The 22,610-nt window shown below is 37.9% G+C and overlaps 3 protein-coding genes across 11 annotated transcripts in view; 1 reads left to right on the top strand and 2 right to left on the bottom strand.

Annotated features, from left to right (window-relative positions):
* The window catches only part of LOC116261024 (UDP-sugar pyrophosphorylase), a 36,203-nt gene extending 30,155 nt beyond the window's left edge, over positions 1–6,048 (top strand). For all 9 annotated transcript variants that reach the window (XM_031639660.2, XM_031639600.2, XM_031639627.2 and 6 more), the window contains one exon: positions 5,539–6,048. In XM_031639660.2, the coding sequence (XP_031495520.1) occupies positions 5,539–5,706 (168 nt within the window). In that variant the 3' untranslated portion in view covers positions 5,707–6,048. The remainder of the gene's footprint in view (positions 1–5,538) is intronic.
* A 797-nt stretch (positions 6,049–6,845) lies between these two features.
* On the bottom strand, positions 6,846–12,607 carry LOC116251459 (DNA replication licensing factor MCM3 homolog 3). Its single transcript, XM_031625752.2, has 16 exons — positions 12,429–12,607; positions 12,228–12,340; positions 11,914–12,122; positions 11,430–11,560; positions 10,901–11,139; positions 10,578–10,814; positions 10,333–10,487; positions 10,043–10,251; positions 9,532–9,700; positions 9,263–9,462; positions 9,035–9,094; positions 8,845–8,937; positions 8,458–8,645; positions 7,574–7,642; positions 7,277–7,418; positions 6,846–7,122 (listed from the first exon to the last, which is right to left on the bottom strand). Exons 1-16 carry the CDS (start codon positions 12,492–12,494, stop codon positions 7,066–7,068), a joined length of 2,337 nt encoding a protein of 778 aa, XP_031481612.1. The 5' UTR covers positions 12,495–12,607; the 3' UTR covers positions 6,846–7,065.
* A 2,617-nt stretch (positions 12,608–15,224) lies between these two features.
* Positions 15,225–22,281, bottom strand: LOC116246422 (3beta-hydroxysteroid-dehydrogenase/decarboxylase-like). The gene is made up of 12 exons (XM_031618290.2): positions 21,914–22,281; positions 20,693–20,782; positions 20,448–20,581; positions 20,164–20,334; positions 19,227–19,352; positions 19,074–19,153; positions 17,333–17,531; positions 17,146–17,254; positions 16,886–17,060; positions 15,986–16,142; positions 15,666–15,732; positions 15,225–15,581 (listed from the first exon to the last, which is right to left on the bottom strand). The coding sequence occupies exons 1-12, from the start codon at positions 22,149–22,151 to the stop codon at positions 15,526–15,528; spliced, it is 1,602 nt and encodes a 533-aa protein (XP_031474150.1). The 5' UTR covers positions 22,152–22,281; the 3' UTR covers positions 15,225–15,525.
* Positions 22,282–22,610: the final 329 nt, after the last annotated feature.

Raw genomic sequence — 22,610 nt, 5'->3', positions numbered from 1 at the left:
AATATTTACTTTTTTTTAACAGAACTCAAATATTTATTTTTTATCTTTTATGTAATTTAAAATGTTTTTTTGAATATTTTTTCTAAGTACAATAGTAAACCATCATTTTTTCTATTATCCTCTATATTTTTTAATTTTTTGAAATTTTCAAGGTTTTCCCAAGGAAAACTATTGAGAAACTTCCAAGGAAAACTATTGAGAAACTTCCAAGAAAAACCGCTTCTCCAAATTGCTGGAAATGATTTTGTGTCTGTTGTAAAATGCATGCAAGTTTTCATCAAAGAATATTTCTAAATATTGACCACAATTTTCAATGAGTGCTTAGTTTTGGATCAGGGTTGAAGAATCTACTTTTTGTAACTAGTAGCTTCTAGACAACTTATTCTTGAGACTAATCAGATTCCTTGAAAGTACATCCAAATATGCTTTTAACTTAATTGGAAGATGTGGACTATAAGTAGCCTAGAGCACTTTAGTATAAGAAAAAGAAAAAAACAAGAAAATATAGAAACCAACAAAATGCAACAAACAAATGTCATTATGTAGAGTGACATACACAAAGTCACAAACACGTACAGTTACATGAAAATAATTCAAATAAATAACAAAGTCTCATTAAGAGAGAGTGTGTGTACATATATATATATATATATATATATATATATATATATATATATATATATATATATATATATATATTAGATTGCTTGATGTCTAGGCAAGACTGTTTCAGTGGTACAAAGAAAAAGAAAAGAAAATGCAAAAACTAATAAAATGTAATATTAAACATTATTATATACAATCACATATGCATACTGAGTTACATAGTCACATAAAGATTGTTAATACATTATAAAGGCAGTGCCTAAATAGTTAAATGAGCTTAGAGCGTAGGCACATTAATCAGCACATCCTCAAAAAGGGAAACCCTTAAAATGAAATGGTAATTATTAAAGCTAGTAATGAAATGGAAGCATTTCTTAATCGAAAACCTGTAACTGTCAACTTATAGCGACAAAACAATTAAGGTGCATGATAACACAAACAAGTTAAACATTTCATAACATGATAATAAACATAACTAAATGTTTGAAAAATCAAAGTTAATAAAGTTGAACAATTTAAGTTTTGCAAGTTATATAGCAAAAAAAATGTCTACAGTTAAATGTTTTTAAATGTTATAACTTATAGAGCACACAAAATCTTTCCATTTCCTAAATGTTAACTGCTGAATCTCTAATTCTAATTTCTAAATTAATTCGAAATCCTAAAACAAAACTGAAAATTACTAATCTAATAAAAAAATGGGAACACAAATCTTCAATCTTATCATAGTTCCTATTAACCCTGCCATAAATTATCTTCTGTTATAATTCTCTTAAAGAAGAAAAAGTATCAAGATGATAATTACATATATCAGCAAGTTATAGACTTAGAAGCTATGTCATATAGGTGCAAGGTGCGGGTGTGGGTGCCGGAGAGGCACATCCCAAAAAATTTAGGTGTGGCGGTGCGGCGATGATATTTTATTATTATTATTAATTTATTGTATATATATATATATATATATATATATATATATATATATATAGATAGATAGATAACAGCATGTGCATGTTTGTATTATTATTATTGCATATGAAAATATCAAAACAACATATATTATATATAGTAATTTAGTAATATAACATACTAACAGTCTAACATAGAGCATAAAAAAATGATAGAATCATAGAAGCAGAAATTGAAGATTTGAAGTTAAAACTTCAAAAGGACAGACCCCGGTGGTCGGCTGCATAATGCATACATGCAAAAGATTATATTATATATTGTAAGTTTATAACATGACAATATATCACTATATCACTTGCAAAGTATATATACATGGCTGACAATATATATTTGTTAGTTGAACTTTGAAACTTTTATAGTAGATTCAAGAACAACTGAACAAGCATCTAAAATAAAATGCTAAAATGTATACAGCAATAATAGCAATTGCAGTCCACCACTCAGCAGTGTATTCCATGATGCACAGAACTGCAGAAGTACAGAACATGAGAACTTGAGAACCGTATACTGTTTAGGCATATAGGCTGTATACCACGATGACATGATATGAAAGTATCAAACAGCAGTAAAATTGACTTAAAACTTAAAAGAGATGCAATGAAAGACAAACACACAAGGCTACAGCAAGAAAACAAACAGATGGAGCGATTCCTCGTGCCGGAATGTAGCGTGTGGTTGGGTTATGGTGAGTTCAGAGTCTTCAGCTTCAATCTGTTTGTTTTGCAACGGATTTGGGTGGAGGCGCAGCGGCTCTTGTCACTATAGGAGATGGCAATGGTGGAGTCTCAGTGCAGCATTGCCTCTCGTGACCTTGTTGTTGGATGGTGGCTGAATCAATGCCGCTTGTCGTCGGAAAAAGGTTAAAAACTGTCGCCGCTTGTGGAAGATTGCCTGCCGGTCACTAAAAAAACGTGAAGATCGCCGAAAGGAGGAGAAAGCTGCACAGCAGGCATGGGCAAAGGAAGCAGAGGTGAGGGCTTTGACTGAAAAAGTCAAAGCCCTAACCCCCTTTTCGTTTATATTTTAACAAATTAAAACAAAAGACCGAAAAAATGAGACACATTTAGATCGGACGCAGGTTGACCGCACCCGATTCGAGTTTGATGCTAGTCAGGTGCACTTCGGAATTGGACGAATATAGTCTAGTACGGCCGACCACATCCGACTCGCGTTGACTGGGCTCGGGTGCGAGTCGGAGCCACACCTGAGGCTGCGTCAAGTCGACTCTGGTGCGACAGCAAAATAGAAGAGTCTGCTTAGCTTAGGAAGATCTTAGCACAAAATATTTGAAGTATAATAAGTTAATAACATATGAATTATAATTCCAAGTTTCCAACCATTGCTCTAAGTGTTTATCCTTGCATGCACATATAATTTAATGCTATTGCAAGAGAAAAGAAAATACTGCACAAAAAACAGAAGTAGAAAAGAATTATCTCAGAAGAAGGAAAAGAATAAGAGGAAAAACAAAGAACCGAATTTAAGTTGTCGACAAGAAAAGCCTAGGCTGTTGACAACATAGGATGTAGAGCTATACAGACATCATATTTATAAGGTTGAATGAACGAAGAGCATCGGATGTGGGAAAATAAGTACTGCCTTGCTCTCTCTCTCTCTCTCTCTCTCTACATATATATATATATATATATTTATCGGGTGTGTGAATCGGGATGCAGCTGCACAGCTGAGGCAGGCCACCGGCCCTCTTAAAGTTGTGTTAAAAAGTATTCTAAGCAAAATGTAAACCTCTTACTATGTTTATAAACTCTAATTTAATGTAAATCATATTTTAGTTTAAGTTATTTTCAATGTTGTAAAAGGCGAGAAAGCGAGGCGAGGCGTTGAACCTCTTATGAGGCGAGGCGAGGCGAGGCGTTAATTGAAGTGTAAGCTTCACGGACAAATTTGTGAATTATATAATATTTATAAAATAACAACAAAACTGAAAAAAAATTACTACAATCCTAAGCATATCAATAAAGAACAATGGTTGCCATATCAAGATAACTAAGAAGCAAGCCCATGCTTGCCGCCGGTCCAAACCCAATTTAAATTGGAGGGAATTGAATCCCATTTTCTAGACCTGACAAAGAAGAGAGCCTCATAAAATTTGACCCAAAACTGGTCCTGATCAAACCCACTTGCACCTTTAGAAGGGGAAGAGGAGGGAAGGAAAGGAGATCGATACAACTGAAAATGGTAGAGCGTTGCACCTTTAGAATGGAAAGGAGACGATACAACTGAAAATGGTTGAGCGTATCACCAGAGAGGGAATTTGCCCCAATTTGCTGTGCGAAATCGGGGATGCTTGAGGCTCTGCCTCGTTCAGAGTTTTCAGGCGTCTCTGCAGCAACAGGCTGGTTCAGGAGTTGTTGTCGCTCGCAGATTTTTATAAAATTCATCCGACCTCCGATTGAGCTGAAAATTGGTCCATAGCTTCGTTATATGATTAGGAATAGACACTCAAAATTTGGTCTCAATCTGATGCTTCTACAAGAATCACACCCCTATGGAAGACCTCGAACTGTCGCAGGATAGAACAGGCGACCACCGTGCTCCTCTTCGATTCTTCTCGATTTCAGGCGAATTAAACGAAAATCCCCAAATCAAATGCAAGGAATTGATCAAATCAACTTTAGAAAAGATTATACGAAAGTCAGATCACCAGATTTGGAGTTTTCCCCAATTTCTAACGAGATTGGGGTCATTGCCGCCAACTGGCGGTGGAATTCTGGAAATCGCCGCCGATTTCCACCGGATTCTGGCCGTGTAGGATTTCTCTGCGGTCTGTGGTCGGATTTGCCTCAAAATTTGTCCAGAAACTCCTTAGGATGTGAGGAAGATAACCACGGTGGCCGATTGCTCAAATGTTCCACCGATTTGCCGTGATCCTCAACTGATCTATGGGTTGGCGGCAAAACAGAGAACAGAATGTTGGGGAGATGTCCTTGAGGCATACGCCTCAAGCATTGAACGACCACAGATGGAGGCATACGCCTCTACCATATGAGGCGCATGCTTCAGGGATGCGTGCACCTCACACCCCTGCCTTAAGGCGTTTTTTTGAAAAAACACCTCGAGTCACTTTTATTTTGTAAGAAGCGTACGCTTCTTACAACATTGGTTATTTTTGTAAAAGAATTGACTTTTCTACTATCAAAATTTTGATGTGATAAGAGCCTTTCATTTTTTGATGGTTAAAAAAACATTAAGTAAAAAATGAACTTAATGTATGTTTCTCACTGAATTACTCTTAAGATCATCTCTCTAAAGTTAGATTACCAAAAAAAAAGAAGCTTTAGTAAATTTTATTAGGTCTTGTTTTTATCTCTTACATAGTGGTCTGGTATTTACTAACTTTCCTATATATATATATATATATATATGGCGTTTTTCTTTTATTTATTTTCTGTTGCTAAAAACCATCACAAAAAGGTGCATTAGCGACAACAATTATTTGGTCCCTATTTTAGCAACAAAATGCACTTTTTGCGACAGTTTTTATGTGACACAAAATTGAGATAAAAGAGACCATTCGACCACAGAGGCAGCCAGACTGATTTCAATTTTTCTATATATACATGTGTGTAAATCTCTTGTTTGTGACTATTAAGCACAAAAGCTGATATTTGCAATGCTAACTGTATGGATGTGATTAACAGGATCAATCAAGAATCAATGCTTATTTTGCTCAATTACCACGCCCGAAAATTTTGCAAATGTATCCATCTAAAGAATCATGCTTTACTCTGTTGTCCTGTTTGGTAGTATGGACGGAGAATTATGGCTTATTTTTTATAGGATTTTTTCAGGTCTTTGTTTTTAGCTTGTTGAAGTCAATTTGGTACCTTTCATTGTAGATTCTTTTATGCTTTCATGATTGAAATGACCATAGAGAGAGAGAGAGAGAGAGAGAGAGAGAGAGAGAGAGAGAGAGATACTGATACTGAGTTAATAATTATTCAGGTGAAGTTGAATGGGCACGTGAAGAATGAAGGTTGGGAGATAAGGGCTGTTGACTACAAGGATTGTTCTCTTGCTGAGGAAGTACGTATCAGAGGCTTCCAAATTGAAAAGAAGGGGCAATTAGAGCTTAACTACAATGAACCAGGCAACTTCAGTTTCAACGGTTAGATCTTTTCACCACCTACGAGCTTTTAATACTGATCCTGCACATTATGGAGTCTGCAGAAAAAGTTGCAGCACTAGCTTCAACTTGCGGAGATGGGCTATTTAAATTTCATTCATGTGCATCGAGTGGTTGTGTTGGCTGTTTCGTGCTTAAATTTTTGTTTTTCTTCGAAAATAACTAAAAATGGATTCGTCAATTTTCCTCGGGGTGAACTGGTGTTGCCTCATGTAATAATTTTTTCTTTTCAATTTGTGATATTGCAATAAGTGGTACTTGGATGCCAATTTGTTAATGTTGGGAGAAAAGCGGAATCTTGAATGCCAGTTTTAGAATTCTCTTTCAAATATGCTCCTGCACGTACCTCAACGGCTCAACCTGTAAAAAATAAACTCCATATTGCAAAAAGCCTATTTATGATAATTGACAGATAAACTAGCAAGTATATCCCACTCAACATTACTAATCGGGTGCAAAGGACATGGACAAGCTAGAGATTTAAATGGAGGACTTAAGAACTATGCGGTTGGTGCGTAGCAGGCACGGGTATCCCATTGAGACACGGGTATGAAGTAGGGGATCTCGACACATATTTGCAAAATGTTGAAAAACAGCTGTTGTACGTCCAGTTAAAAGCTTATGTATGATGTTTAATCATTTGGAAATGCATTCCCTTCTACACTTAAACAAACTTTCTGGAATTGATACCAGAACGTTCATCGTGTCCTTGCTAGAGCATCTTAAAGCTTCACGAATAGTCTTTCAACAAGGAACTGAAAGCATCCTGCTAGCCAATGTGCGCCAAGGAGCAGAGCCAGACAGAATTCCTTGAGACAGCTCAATCATTAACCCCATTAGACAGGCAAAATAAAAATCTGAGTCACATTCTTTGCCGTGGACACTTTGAGAAGGGATATAACTCAAGCTTATCCTGGTTACATGGCAACGTGTCCAATGCATCATTATATAGCCAGACCCGTGATAAAAGAACCCAAATTGATTTAAGGCAACCACATCCAACCTATATTGCTGTGGATGCATGGTGGTAATTCAAGGGGATCAACGTTGGGGATAATCTCGAGCAGATGTTCGTTACCTAGGTCTGGACAACAAACCCAGAATACAATGTATTGGATATGTGATCTTAAGCCAACTGAGACTGAGCATACAAACATTATTGTAAAAAATTAGCCAATAAATCTTTCGTAGATATTACAATCATAATAATGCAAATGGTAATTTAAAAAAAGTTAGCCATGAAAACATTGTGCATACTATGGTACATGTATGCAGTTGCTTGTATCCAGCGTCTGCGTGTAGCTAGATGACTGACAATTCATAGGCTTCTTTCTTCCCACTTTCAATCAAACAAGATGTACTGTTTCTCCCACTATCATAACTCTGTTGTCTGCTTGAAGTTTCTGCAAATTGGGTCAAAACATAAGTCATTTATAGAGAATGGTAATCACAGAGAGAGTTGTCCTAGTAAAATAGTCGCCAACAAAAAGCTGGGGTTATTCGTCTATGAACAGTTCTTTAGATAAATGACTAATCAGTTCTCATATCTGAAAATACCTGTAACATGACTGTTATCTCCACCCTTGAGAAAGGCGGTACAGTCCCCAAGTTAACAATTTGTTCAACCTCTGATATTGAGATAACATCCAGATGGCTTGTTCGCATATGTGCACTAAATTTATGATTAAATCGATCAACCCTGTGACATTCATAGTAATGATTGTTATGAGAACTTGTGTCCTGCTGTTCATTAATTATTTTTTAACTCTTGATAATGGAATCATTGTTTATGCTGATTGCTTTCCATTGACAAGCTAAAGAGCATTTTGAAAAATGAAGAGAACATCAATGTACCTTTCAGAAGGAATATTGACATCAGGCACTTCAGCTGAGCCGTCTATTTCCATAGGTTCTGCTGCCTCACTGCATAAAACAGCCGTTTGAATTAAAAAACATTATAAAAGCATAAATGTAATGTCAATGCCAATGCCTTGCACCATACTTCTAACTTCATTATGTGTGACGATTCATGTAATTTCTAGAAAATTAAGATGATTATGCTATTTACAAGCATCTTTCAATTCCTTGAATCCCATTCACTTGTACATGGACAGTCCGATGGTGTGTTCCTACTATATACAAATAACTCAAATCACATGGACCTGGTCAAATCCCAAAAAGGACGTCAAAAGACAAAGTATAAACTTAAAATGTCTATACCATAATACCAGGAGAGTAATCTGAAGCCAACAGTTATTGTTAAACAAGGGGATGCAGACTTTATCTTCACAGTAAAGATTCAGATGACTAGGTAAATTCAATGTTCATGGGATAAATTTTGAACAACTTAAGGTTGATATACAAATATGCATACATGCACGACGACTCCTAAATTATGTCAGTGAATAAATTATGCCAACTACTTTAACTGATTCTCAGTAATCCTTGGATGAAAGAGATGTGGTTGAGATGCCCCCATAAAAAAAAAGTGTCTTTCCTTGTGAGTGAAGAGTACCTCGTGCTACCCTTCTTTTTGGCGTACTTTTAAAAAGGACAAAGGTGTCCTTGAAAAGGAGCACTTTTGGAATGATAAAAACATCCACAAAAAGAAGGAAAGACTCTTTCTTATGGGACATCTCAATTCTGAACCACTCTTGACCAAGTGCTGCATAGAGTTACATGATTGAAGAATAAAAATGTTCAGTAGGATATGGGACTTCCAAGTCGAATTTACTTACTTTATGCCATTTGAAGGACGAGCATTGCGATTTGTGTCAATATTTTGCCCTTTATCATGATCCACTTTACGTTTTCTTTCTAATTCCCTTTCTCTTTCTTGCTCACGTTCTTCCATATCTGTAAGCTCTTGATGATAAATTGCAAAGTTGAGAACTTTAAGGGCAGCCTCGACATCAACTTTTAGAACCTACAAATAAATCAGGATGAAAGTAATTCACTCTTCTGAGCATGCTTGGATGTATCACTTCACTTTTCAAACATTCACAAATATCATGTGCACTTTCTTATGCCCATATGGTGTGTGTATACCATACAATTGTGTGCAAGACTACAAAGTTTACATGAAGCATTGAGAATACCTAGTTGAAACCAAGGAAGAAAGATACCTCACTCCTCAACTTCAATTTAGCATGTGCAGTTGAAAGACGAATAATAGTCTCTAATGTCCTTGCAGTTATTGGAAGAGTTCCACCACCAGACTGCAGGAGAATGGCAACCATAACAGCTTCATCAGACATGAGACTTTTTACAAATGTGGAGGGCTGCTTTGATTTAAAATGGATGTCTAATTCTAACCTTTTCATTTGGATTTGCATTCCGAAGTTCAGCATATGCTGTTGCTATACAATCTGATGCCTACAGGACAAAATATAAGAGACTCACATACAGGACTCAAATTACACTTTTTGACCTTACAAGTTCAGTTCAAACAGGAACTCAATCTTATAGTGGAAATAGGTGTCTCCTTCATGGCCATTGTAAGAACTCACATTCGAGCCCAAGAGGAAATAAGGATCAACTTACCTCATCGGTTAGCACAGGTTGATGTCTGCTTTTTGCATAATGTATGTATTTCTTGAGAAATTTAATGGTGAGAGTTTCTTTCTTGAATCTTTTTGATTTTTTTTCACCATGGAGCATACGGTTGTACTTGACAAAAATTTGTGTTGTAACATCAGCTTCATCCTCTTCAACATATCTTGAATTCTCATCCAATGTTGTACCTATGGGAATCATGGGATTATCAGTTTCCAGTTTTCATGACAAAGAAAAGCCATAAGATATTCTTCTACCTCCATCTTCTGTTGCGGAACGATATCTATGCATCCGTAGTACATGTTCTGAAATTTGACGATCAATCTCTGCATCCATTTGGTCCAGCACAATAAATAACAAATCAAAACGTGACAGCAATGAGTCAGGAAGGCCAATGTTCTTTGTTGGAGTCAGCGATCGATCATACTGCACATGCCATCATTGAAACAAACTTAGGTTATTTAATGGGCCTACATTACATAATAATTATCTTCTGCAGACAAACATGCTCATTTATAAGTTGAGTAACTAAATGTTGAGGACTGGTCATGTTTCAAAAAACTGCAGTTAATGATGAGAACAATTGAGCATTGAAAAGACAAGATTACTTGTAGCACAATTCTCTAAATTTTATTGCAAATGATTCTAGCAGGCTGTACATAAGAACAATAGAATGGTAATTTCACTCTGCAAAATTTACAAAGATTTAAACGCACCATACTTCTAGTTATTAGATACAAACTAGAGTCCCATAGAATGAGTACTTACAGATCCATATATAGGATTAGCAGCTGCAACTACACTGCACCTGGCATTTAGAGATGCATGGATACCAGCTTTGGCAATTGTAACAGTCTGCTGCTCCATGGCTTCATGTATGGCAACACGATCCTGATCGCTCATCTTGTCAAATTCATCAATGCATACAACACCTCGATCTGCAAGAACCATGGCACCAGCTTCTAGCCTTCTCTCTCCTGAAAAGACATGACCATATTAGACTACTTAAAACTATGGATAGCGGTGCATGTGTGAGCATCTGATACTGTGACATTTACCTGTTTCTTGATCTGATGTAACAGCTGCTGTCAGGCCAACACCAGAAGAGCCACGGCCAGTTGTTGATATAGCCAGTGGTGCAATGTTCATGATAGCTCTTAGAAGCTGAGATTTTGCCACAGATGGGTCACCAACCATCATCATATTTATGTCACTGTAAATGTCCCATACACAACAAGTAAGAAAACCATATATCAACATGATCGAACCAATAGAACTAACTACAAATGGAGTCCCATCATACCCTCTCAAGTGCGTCCCATTTGGAAGGTTCTTCTCCACTCCACCAAGCATCAGTAAGACTACAGCTTTCTTTATCCATGAATGCCCGTATATAGATGGTGCAAGCGAATCCCCTAGTATATCAAATACATCAGCTCTGTTTCCTATTCTTTTGATGTTCCTTATATCATCACTGGTGAAGACTGGAGCAGCTATTTCTTTGTTGAGCAGATACACATTGTTTGCAATTAGAATGGTCCTATTGGCATATAATTTTACATAAGCACCATGATGCATCATTGACCAAAAGCAACACGAGAAAAGAAAGAGAGGCAGTTTAGAAACCTGAATACCCCATTGACGCTTCCCTTGCTCTTTCCTGGCAAAGCTTTGTAGACCCCAACAATTGCGACACGGTCTCCAGGCTTACATGAGTCTACCAGATCATCCTCTACAATGACGTCAACCGATCTTGGAAGCTGACCAGGAGCTGAATTCTCAGGAACCTCTTGGATGGATAGAGTTTGGTGATCTTTGTACTTGCACAGCCCATACTCCGTGACCAACAAATTTCCATTGTCATCCTGAATTATATATTTCGTAATTAATCACAGTTAATGCATACGGACATACAAAAATAATATCTTGTGCATTTCATTAGAAATGCCTATACTTAAGCACTCTTTTCATGTGAAGCACATACAAATTAGTTGACTTGTCTGCGTGCATCATATTCTCTGAGGCTACATCGTAGTTAAGAAAAAGTACAATAAACATTATGTTGACTGTCGTCGATTCCACCACATCAATCTGTAGAAAACTATATTTTCCAATAAAACAAGGTTGAATTGCAGCAAGAAACTTTCATTCTTACCCTGGTAGGATACACGGACCCTGTAGGTAAGCCCACAGACGATGTAATATCACGATACTCACGGGACATGAATTCCCCTGTACTTGGGCAGAAATGAACACTTTTAACAACCTTAGGCCTTACTAACGAGCCTGCATAGAAAAGCAACGAGAGAGGCAATGGGGTCAGGACACATAGGAGTAACAGGAACACCAGATTCCCCATTGAGAAAATATAGGCTGCAATTTGTTCGAATCAATTTTTATTTCAGGCAAAATACACCATTCTAGTTAGAAGGTTAACAAAGCTAGGCGTATAATTCACCCACTCAATAACTACAGAACAGACTCCAATTGTCCAATTCCCAGATATTTGTCCGAGACTCCAAATCATTTTTCCTTGTGCAACTCGTTCATGTCGTTCTATTGAAGCGCATCAAGCAACACGAAAGAGAAAATGTAAAGTGGGACAGTTTCACACGTGGGCAGAAGAGATACGAACTCACATTTGGTAACAATGCCCTCGACGCAAACCATGGTACCCAGAAAAGGAGAGAGGAGCTCCCTCGGAGTAACCTTGTGGAACCCGAACTGCCCCTGAAATCCCACGAGCACCCGCTCATCTACGTGTAGATACTTGGGATTCACGTTTCTCGTCACCTCCGTGAGGGCATCCGAGAACGGTTGAATATAATCGCCTGGGTTCCTGAGCAACCTGAACCAAACCACCAAAATCCAGACGATGTGTGTGTGTGTGTGAGAGAGAGAGAGAGAGAGAGAGCGGTGAGTGAATGAGTGAGCGAAAGAGAAGCCGCAGTACCTGCGAGCGAGGTCGTTGTTGAAGTTGCGGAGATCGGAGAGGTCGATGAGCAGGCGGTGGCGGCCCTGGCTGATCATGCTCCTGATCTTCTCCATGTAGATCCCTCTGCCCGCCTGCAATGGCACATCCAAAATCAGAGATAGAGAGGAAAAGAGAGTTCAGAAAAATCTGACCTGTTGGGAGTTTCAGGTTTGCGGTTACATCTTCATCGAGGAACTCCATGAATGTTCTCTTCGATGCCAACATCGTCTCTTCGCTGATATCCATCTCTGCCTACCAGGAGGAGCAAGCGACGGGGAGAGAGAGAGAGAGAGCAGGTGCGTCAATGGCGTCTCCTTGCAAGAGAGAGAGAGAGAGCGGGGGGCGAGAAAAACCCTTAAACCCGCTCGCCCTTTTTGGCGGGAAAACAAAGAGGAGGGGAACGTGGCTCTAAGTTTTGGCGGGGAGTGACGTGAGAATAGAGAAAATTACTATAACGTACACGTTATCGTTGGTCTTGGACGAAAAAGATCTTCAAGTCTGGCAGTTTCAAGGCAAAGCCTTCCATTTTGTCCATAATCCCAGGGAGGGCCTCAAACTTTTGAATTATCAGTTGCAGCTTGCTATTGAAAAAAAAAAGGGTCTACCAATTGAATCTGGTATTGGAACGCTTGACAGATGGTGGGTTTCCCAATAATTGATGCGCTTGCTGCTTATAGGCGGATTAGGATAACACTTATCGCATTAAAATTTATCAAAGGAGTATGTGAACTGACTTATAAGTTTTTGATAAAAAAAAATTGATGGTTCATAAAGTGTGATATCTAAACTTAGTTTTACCTAGTTATTTTAGTTAATTTCCACAACCTAACAGCGTGAATGAAACAAAATATCCAAGCTCACAAAATTTGAAAAAAAAAAAACCTGACGTACATGTTGGCATTTTTTTAAACATTGAATATCCCAAGATGTTAGATTTGTGTGTAGTTGAAATAAGCTATATAACAATATTGTTGAATGGCATAACATTTTAAATCAGTGGGGGAACCAAGATTTCTCATCCGTGGGGAATTTGAGTTTGTGAAAGAATTTTGGTGTAAGCATTATATATATAATTTTAGAGTCATAACACTGTGAAGTTAATGTATTAGAATGAAATTTTCCATGGGTTGGTGTGGGTAGTGGCCCACCCCAGCCAACAAGTAGCTCCACTACTATTTAAAACCGTTACTAAAATTACCATACAATAGAAGTACTAACAATTGGTATAATGATAATTTATAGTGTTTTAACATTAGATTATAGTGCATCAGCCACAGGATTTATATATATATATATATATATATATGTGTGTGTATGTTGAGTGAGTAAATAATGACTCTAGCTATCTAGAGTCACCGAGCTATCTAACCAAGGCCCTTCATTTGATGCAAATGGTTGATGGAAAAACACAGGAAAAAAGGTAAGAACAAATACTAAATGACAAAAATACCCAGTACTTTTTCTCATTGTTTTTTCTTTTACCGTTTATCATTTTAGATTGAACGGTTCAAATTAAATGGCTGACTCTAAAAAGTTAGTCAGCATGCAATTTATATATATAGTTAGATTATAAAATATTAAAAATTCATTATTAAAAATACAATGCAATTGAAGAACCAGCAACAATTTATGGTATAGCAATAACTTATGATATTTTTAGCAATGAATTATGACGCATTTAGCCACAGGTTTTAAATATTTGATCAACTAGCAGCCGACAAGTTTTAGTTTCCTACATATATGTATGTGTCGCACAGGCGGTTGGATCCATTCTCTCCCTCTTCACGTGTGTGTGTGTGTGTGTGTTTTAACATTTGAAACCATGGTAGATTATGGTTACTTAGTTTATAAAATATTTTGTTGTGGATTTGGAATTGCCAATAATAATCGACTCCTCCAGTGCTCGTCAGATTTGAGGAGACACACTTCATTGTGATAAAAAGGAAAAAAGGGTTATTAATTCCTAAACTTCACTTGGGGTAATTGTTCCTCAAAAGCCCGTCAAAATATGGTAGCATAGTTCAGAATCCCACTAGAAAGGTTTTGAAATTGAATACCATAAGGGCTGGTTTGCATCTGCTGTAAATTTATTATGACTTCACAAATTTCATATATATAACACACATCCTCAATCACTGACTTGGTAACTCGGCTTAAAAAGATCAGAAAGAGTCGGCTCAAAAAATTACAGTTACATTTGAATATGACTTGTACTTCAGCGGGAAAAAAAGATACAACGAAACTGAAGTGAACACAGGCGAAAATATCGACTCCTACCAGAGATCAGGACTCAACCAAGAACACATCGTCTCAGGTTGCCTAATGTGAACATCTATTTGTTCTGGAACGCGTTTTTCAACAAAGCCATTAACAAGTTACGTACACTTTTCGAGTTAAAATTGATCAGGCTCGCGATGACTAGAAGAATATAAATATGCACCTTCTTAAAACCCAACTCATCCTAGCCATGCTTGAAGGAAGGCGTTAACCACCAGCATGGTGTATGGGGAGGCTGCCCTGTGCCTGGACATTCCCAATCGTATATCCGGTCGTTTCCCGCCAGAACATGGTATTTTCTTTGCTGGGCAATGCAGAACCAGCCAATTTTCCATGATCCAGGCCATTTCTTAGCTAACTGACGGCCAAAAAGCAAGAGAACACCTTGTTCTCGAATACAGGAACAGAACATCTTCAGCCATCCACTAACCAGAGTTGCTTGAACTCAGGGTTTAACAAGAAGATAATTATAGCTTCTCAAAAATTTCGCAGATTCATAAATGTGATGATAGTGCAACCATCCAAACTGCCAATCTTAAAATGCACCAAAAAATTAAAATGGATCTTGAATCGGCCAAGGTTGGTGCAAGAATCTTCCTGCCAATCTTAAAATTCACCAAAAAATTAAGATGGATCTTGAATCGGCCAAGGTTGGTGCAAGAATCTTCCGGCCAATCTTGCTTTCACCAAGAAGCTGCGTTAACCCTTCAACCATCTTCCTGTATGTGAATAAATAAACTCCAGGGAGTATAAACTGTCAAGTTGGTGAACTCAAGCACACCAAGCCACAAAACCATGCACATTAACCAACTACAAGTGGGAGGTGGCCCCTCAAAATATGCAGGTTATATCATACAAATAAAAGAATAACCTTAATTAGAGACTAATACTACTTATGAAGTTCGCAGGATTCATCAAGACACACACTCTCCTCATGGAGCTAAGCAATTTATGGGCCACAGCGGTCTTCACTCGGTAAAGAAACCAATTCCAAAATCAATCAGCCAGTCTTCATCTTCTCATAGGCATAGAACGCTGTGAATGCAAAAAGGATACCTGCAACGGTAATTAAGGTAATAAGCACATGAACAGTTCCTCGATATTGCTTAAAAGTGCATCAGATCTCGTTGGGACTTCAACCTATTCCAATAAACGTTTTTGTTGAAAAAGCTCCAAGAATGCTTGTGATCAAAAGCAATGCAACCACCTGGTCCATAAAAATGTAAGACGAATGAAACACAAGAAATGGCATTATTAAAACGGTCAAAAGCTATTTCTCCAATAGATGAATCGAAAATGAAGCTGGTAGATACACAAAAGAGAGCATTTCCAATGAAACCAATTTTGATTTAGAGGTTGGGCACCATGAAATGAGCAACATAAATGCCTTAAAAAATGAATCATACAACTACATAAGAATTGTCCCTTTCAGCCAATACAGTAAAAAAAATGCAACTAACCTTAGAAAAAAGTGCCCAATCCTTCCCTCGAGAAACTGACATGAGAACACCCACCATAGAATTCCAAATAGACATGACAGCAATTGTTGCATGACGGGCCACATCTCCAGATATCTCAAAGCAGGCAGCAGGCACCTTCTCTATTTTGTAGCCAAATCTGCAAAAGAACCATTTCAATCTTAAAAGTCGATGGCAGGTAGTCTGGATTTATATATGAAGATTCTAATGATGCAAACCACCATGCACTAAGACCATATCCAAACTGACAAGAAATGAAGTTCCTTTTGACATGTCCATAGTAGGAGACCTACTCAACCCATAGTTCATGTAACGTACCTTGGTCTGACCAAATTTGGTCAGAGCATAATCAGCTGGGTATCACAACTACCAAAATATCATGGGGCAATTCCAAGTAAAAAATGAAGTCCCCAAATTGAAACATCCAACCACACATGATTGGTCTATTGTTATAATCTACGACACACGGATACGTGGGTTTAGCCCACGTACCCGTGTCGATACGCCGACATGGGAATATGGATACGGGATATGGGGTGGATACGTTTTGGATCGGGTCTGGGCCAGATTCGATCCGAACCAAAAAATGAAGTTGATTTGTATGATTTTTCCCGTTGTATTAATTCTCCTCTTATAGAAAACAGTAGAAGAAGACACGTTTTTTTATCAGAACTATTAATTTAATGATTTTTTTTCATTTTATCATTTTTGAGAATATAAAATTTGCCGTATCCACGTATCCAAAAACTTTGAAAATTGCCGTGTCCGTACTCGTTTCCCTGTACCCGTACCCATATCGTACCCGCACCCATGTGACATAGGTTATAATGGAACAGAATTAAAATATCAACGGATACATAAGAATTCAGTGCAGGGACATACACAGACTGAGGCAAGATTCTATTGACAAACAGGAATACCATCACCAACAGCAGTAGCTTTGAGACAGCAGTGATGACTGTATATCCAGAGATAAAGAAATGGTAGTATGCTGCAAAGAGTAGTAGCATCACACCAAGTGTCTGCTTTTTGTCTTTCCAGAGGAGTATGTCTGCAACTGAAAGATATACGGTACCATAATACAAACTATTTTTTCCATCAAAAACAACAAATCAAACACTCATATTTTACAACCATCACACCTTTTCCGCCTCCAAGATACTCAGCGGCTTTTGATGATCCATCTCTCTTCATACTGGTTGCTTCAGCTTTCATGTGAGAAAATGACTCAATTGTTCTTTTTAGGCCTTCCTGCAATGTGAGAAAACGAATATATGGGCAAAGATTTCATCACAATTAAACATAAAATAGTTGGTATAAGTTTGAGACCTTCAGTGACACAATTGGTGAATAGTCCAGCAGTTTCTTTGCTCTTGAACAATTGAAGGTTCTGTCAATTGTAAGAAGCCTGACTCTTGAAGGTGTCAGTTGAGGTACAGGCATTCCATATGGACCAAGCAATTTATATGTCCACTCCACTACATGTGCAATTGGCATCAAAACAGGTGCAGGGATATGAATGCTGGGTCTGCAAGTTCAACAGAATAATGAAAAATTACAACCAACACTAGGCAAATGCAAATGCAAGGAGAAAAAAGGGGAACCAACAGGCAAACTCAAATGTGATCCTTCTATATTGAAAGTTAAACTATGCAACATGAGAACAAGGCAATAAAAGCAAAATAAAAGTTGTAAATTGCAACAAAAAAACATAAAATGGTTTCCCATCTACACTAAAACATTGATAACATAAAATCTCAAATAAAAGAGAATGTGATCATTATTTGTGAGGAAAATGCAAATGGTGTGGCCCAATCAGCAAGGAAAATCACAGTAAGCGGCCACCTAATGTCATTCTTTAGCAAGATGTCAGGTAACTTATAAAGGTTAAACACGCAGAGAGCATAAGTCTAGCACCAAAGACATAATCTTCTGATACGTCCATTGAAAAATAGAAGCAATAACAACATATAGTGATAACTTCGATCAGAAAAAAGCATTTTCAGTAAAATCATTGAGAAGGTCGCGAATGGACAGACAAAAGGGAAAAATGAGAAGAGTCTCCACATGGTCCAAAAACACTGTGCGCAGAAGTCATAGAGTTCCTAATTCCTGTTAATTCATACTCACTAAGCACATTTTTTATATTTGTAACAGTATAATGATAACAAATGCATAAACCAGTACCCTTATCTACAGGAACAAAAGAACCACTGTAATGCAATCTTTTAAGCACTACCTTACTGGACTTTACATTCTATTTGTAGATGGCATGCACATAAACCAAGGAGACTACTGATACCTCTAGCTAAAAGAGTCCAAAGGCTTTGCAGTGATAAACGGATCTGTACTAGAGCATGCAAACCAGTTTTCAGCACTTGAAACCCAGTTTAAGCATGGTTCTTGGCATTTCCATAAATCAGCATATAATCAATGCCAAGTGAAACACTGAAGATGCAAGACCATGTATCCTTATGGAATGCTGGAGATGGGCCAAAACCAACAACTACATAGAAGGATCTAACAAAAGAAGGTGCGCCCTCCTTGAACATTCATGTGTTACTTAACAATGAAAAACTATGACCACATCAGAGCCCAAGTTTGGCACTTGGCTTCAAATGGCATTACGCTGGTGAGTTCAGTCTTGTTCAGAATCAATTTAGCCACAATAAGTCAGGAATCTTTGTTATCCAAAAACTTACATATAGAAGTTGGATCAATAATGGTTATGATACAAAATCTACAAAATTGAAACTTTTTCAGTCCCAGTTCTCAACCCAATTGCCATGCCAGCATGGCTCGCTATGAAAACTCATCAGGTGAACTACGTTTATGCTTCCTGGTTTGCTATGCAGGGATGAGATTGCAAGCACAAAAATAACCAGCCATGGCCCTATACGAGCTCTGTTTGATTGAAAAGGTTTAAGTTTAACAACTTAAGTTGAAAGCTGTTTGAAGTTTTTAAGATTTTCGTATCTCTGCACAATTCACACAGTAGCTAGCAGCAAAAAGCATTCAATTATAGATCTGAAGTGCAATAAAAAGTAGAAAATGTATAAATGTTGAATACCTTGGATAACCCAATCCCTCTAGAATTAGTGATGTAAATTCCCAAAACTTGATTGGTTCCGCATTGGTCACAAAAAATGCCTTCAGAAAAGGAAGTGAACAAATTATCATACAATTACATGCATCAGAGATGAAACAAAGAGAAAAACATTACCTTTCCTGCAGCAGTTTCCTCACCAGTTGCTTCTGATCCTAGTGCCTTCTCAGCACATATATGAGCATGTGCCACATTTTCCACATAAGTGAAATCAAACATGTTGTTTCCATCACCAATTATGAACTGAAGCCCAAAATTAGAAAAGAAAAAGGTCATAAGTGATAACCCAACACATATAAGACAAAGCAATTACATATCCTAGATCCCTGAAAGGAAGCTAATAACATTTATTGGTTGGCAATGAAATTTCACATACAATTGATTCTGTAAAGCCTGCAGTTGTTTTTCTGTTTGTCCTATAAATATTAGTCAAAGCTTTTTCTGTTTGTCCTACAAATATAAATCAAAAAGTGCATGAAAATGTCAGAAAAATTCAAGCACTACATGATCCAGGGAACATAAATTACATGTACTCTTGTATAGAATTCATAAGTTTTTCCTGACCTCCATGGACTAGTTGCTACTTACCAGTTGTTTTTGTAGTAACAAACCATCTTTGCTTAGTACATCTATTTACATGCACGATACATTAGCATGTTGGGTAGTAGCTTAAGCTCTTAAAATCAGAAAGCAAGTAAGATAGCTGAAATGGATCATAAATTAAACAGCAGTATGTGTAAAAAAGAGCTATATGCATCTTTGCATATACCATTAAACTTCTAATTTGCTTCTAAACTGCATTCCATTCATTTCCAATACCCAACTTCATATGTACTTACAAGCCCCACATATACTGCTTACTTTTCCTTTTCTGAAAAAACCATTGTTCCAACTGATCACTATATCCTAAGGGTAAGGTTCATTATGGTATGTCTGCCAAACATTTTTGTGAAATCAAACACAAATAAATACAAGCCAGACATATATGCAACTTCTGATTTATCAATTAGGCCACGTACTTTCCAGAAAAAGTTAACGTATTTGGGACACATACCTTAGACTTGTTAGCTCTAGCAGCAGAAACCAAAGATGGCACAAAGAGCCTATCACCAGGGCCAAAAATACTGCTGGGACGTATACAGCAAGTCAGAAGCCCTCCTCTTCCATTTGCCTGTAAAACGAATGCCTCTGCTTCTGCTTTGGTTGCTGAATATGAGTCATTATGCTGTGAAAAGTATTAAAGGAAATGAGACAATAATGTGTATATAACTACATATCAAAGAAAGCTGCGCCACAATATTTAAACAAGAATGCCTATTATTGAAGAGAAAGGCTAACCTGTTTTGGGTAAGGCAATGACTCGTCACCATTAAGAATTCCATGAATACCATCAAAAACAACACTCGGGGAGCTAGTGTATATGAGTTTCTTTACTTTGCATTCCAAACAGGCATCAATGACATTTTTTGTACCTGTGTAAACCAATTTATGCTTAGCAAGTAAAAAACCCCGCACTAGGAGTAGAACTTCAGACCTAACAGCACAAATTTCTGAAACCATGTACAAGAACACAGACCTTTTACCTTGAACATTAACTGAATAATGAAGCTGATGATTATTAATTGATGAATCTGGAGCTGCCGTGTGAAAGACCACCTCTGCCCCTTGACAAGCTTCACAACAACAGAAGAAGCGATACCATCAGAAATGGGTAAAATGTCAGATAAACTTTCTAATAAGCAGTACATAAACTTCATGAAAAGTTATGGTATCATTTTCTGTTCATCGCCCTATAGACTTCAACAGCCGAGAAATCATCCAAATGTCCTTTGAACTTCCTTTCCATGTTGTACCCTGGTTCAATGTGACCCTTGTTGGCAGAAAGACTAAGCACAGGAAAACAGTAAAACTTATGCAAAAACCAATTGTAAAGTCATCCAGAAATTGTGAAACTCCCAACTTTGTTTAATTGATATACACTACTCAGCTCTTGAGTTTGCGAAAGTAAACCGATTTTACCAGCTGCGAAAGTAAACGATTTTACCAGCTGCAAACAAACTCAGTATCTAAACTTTTTAAATCCGTATAGCAGTTAAAAAACCATGTAGTTCTACAAATTTGGTTACTTTGACAACCTTCAAAATGCATTTGATCATTCCCTCCTCTTTGTCAAAGTTCCGTAAAACAACTTGGGATGGTGGTAATTGATGTATCATCGTGGCACCCTTAGGAACTAGTAAGCGCCAAACTAGTCGACGGCTTTTTTCAACTTCTTATAGAGTTGCAAACCTACGGCAAATAGTGCATAAATTAATCCACTCAACAAAACAAACTGACGAACTTCAGAACCCCTGGATCTGTATCAACTCTGTAGCAAAGAGTACTAACTCGTAGTAAGAGCGCAAGACAGCCATGTTGGTATACCACCATTTACTTAAAATTTGTCCGCTCAGACGGGTTTTCTAGCCATCGCCTTCTTCCGCAGCCATTGCGTCCCCAAAAAAGTTTGCACCAACTCGGTCTGGAGTTTTTCTAGATTAAATGGAGAATGTGGCCCACCAGCTTGGGCGGAAGCCCAGCCGCCCAAGCCTCGATCCGAGTGGCCAATGTGGACAATCATCTGCTCTGAAGTATATATCTGAGGTAGGGAAGAGGACCTTCAATCAGATCCTAGCCGTTTCCCCATTCATGCAGCTAACACAGCATACGGCGTCGAGGAAATTGTGAAAGAACCAAATGTGGCACACACATACACAGAAAGAGAGAAAGAGAGAGAGAGAGAGAGAGAGAGAGAGAGAGAGAACCATTGATCACTTGAGCCTTGTCGCGGAGGTCGGCAGAGACGTAGACGGCGCGGCCAGAGCGGAGAGCGTCGCCAAGGGCGCCGGATTCCTCGCTGGGGTCGAGCTTGATGGAGGGATGGAGATCGGAGACCCTGACGATCCACGACCCAGATTGCAGGAGCATCAAGACGATATGCCGAGCTGCGAAACCACGAGCCCCCGTCACCACGCACACCCGCCCTTCCCCCATCAGCATCATATCTCTCTCTCTCTCTCTGGTAGGAAGCTAAAGCCCTGAGTTCAGGCAATCTCAGGCCGGAGCTTCCATCCACAGGCTTGTAAGGAGAAGCAGAGCCTCTTTCTCTCTCACACACACGTATCTTTCAAATGCTCTGCCTAAATATTCATTATTCTAACTGAGGTGTCTTCAATGGGGGCCTGTCATCCTGAGTGAGAAAAAATAAAATGAACGAAAAGACAAGTCATGCAAAAAGGTTACTCCCCATAAATGATATATTTCTTTTTTCGGACAGCCAAATATATATTAAAATTATTCAAAAGTTCGACATTTCTATCGAATAACTACTTAATTCAATAGGTGATTTAATGTTGTTGAGCAACTCAAATAAAGGTAACTTGATCTCAACTCTACAAAAACATGTTCTACAATGTGAGAGAGCATAGTGCATAGCTAAGAACACAGTTGAGTTCCTAAAAC

This window comes from Nymphaea colorata, chromosome 1 (genome assembly GCF_008831285.2).
Source record: "Nymphaea colorata isolate Beijing-Zhang1983 chromosome 1, ASM883128v2, whole genome shotgun sequence".
In the NCBI taxonomy this organism is placed as follows: domain Eukaryota; kingdom Viridiplantae; phylum Streptophyta; class Magnoliopsida; order Nymphaeales; family Nymphaeaceae; genus Nymphaea; species Nymphaea colorata.
The sequence above is the reverse complement of the archived record's forward strand: the minus strand, read 5'-3'. Positions and strand labels throughout refer to the sequence as shown.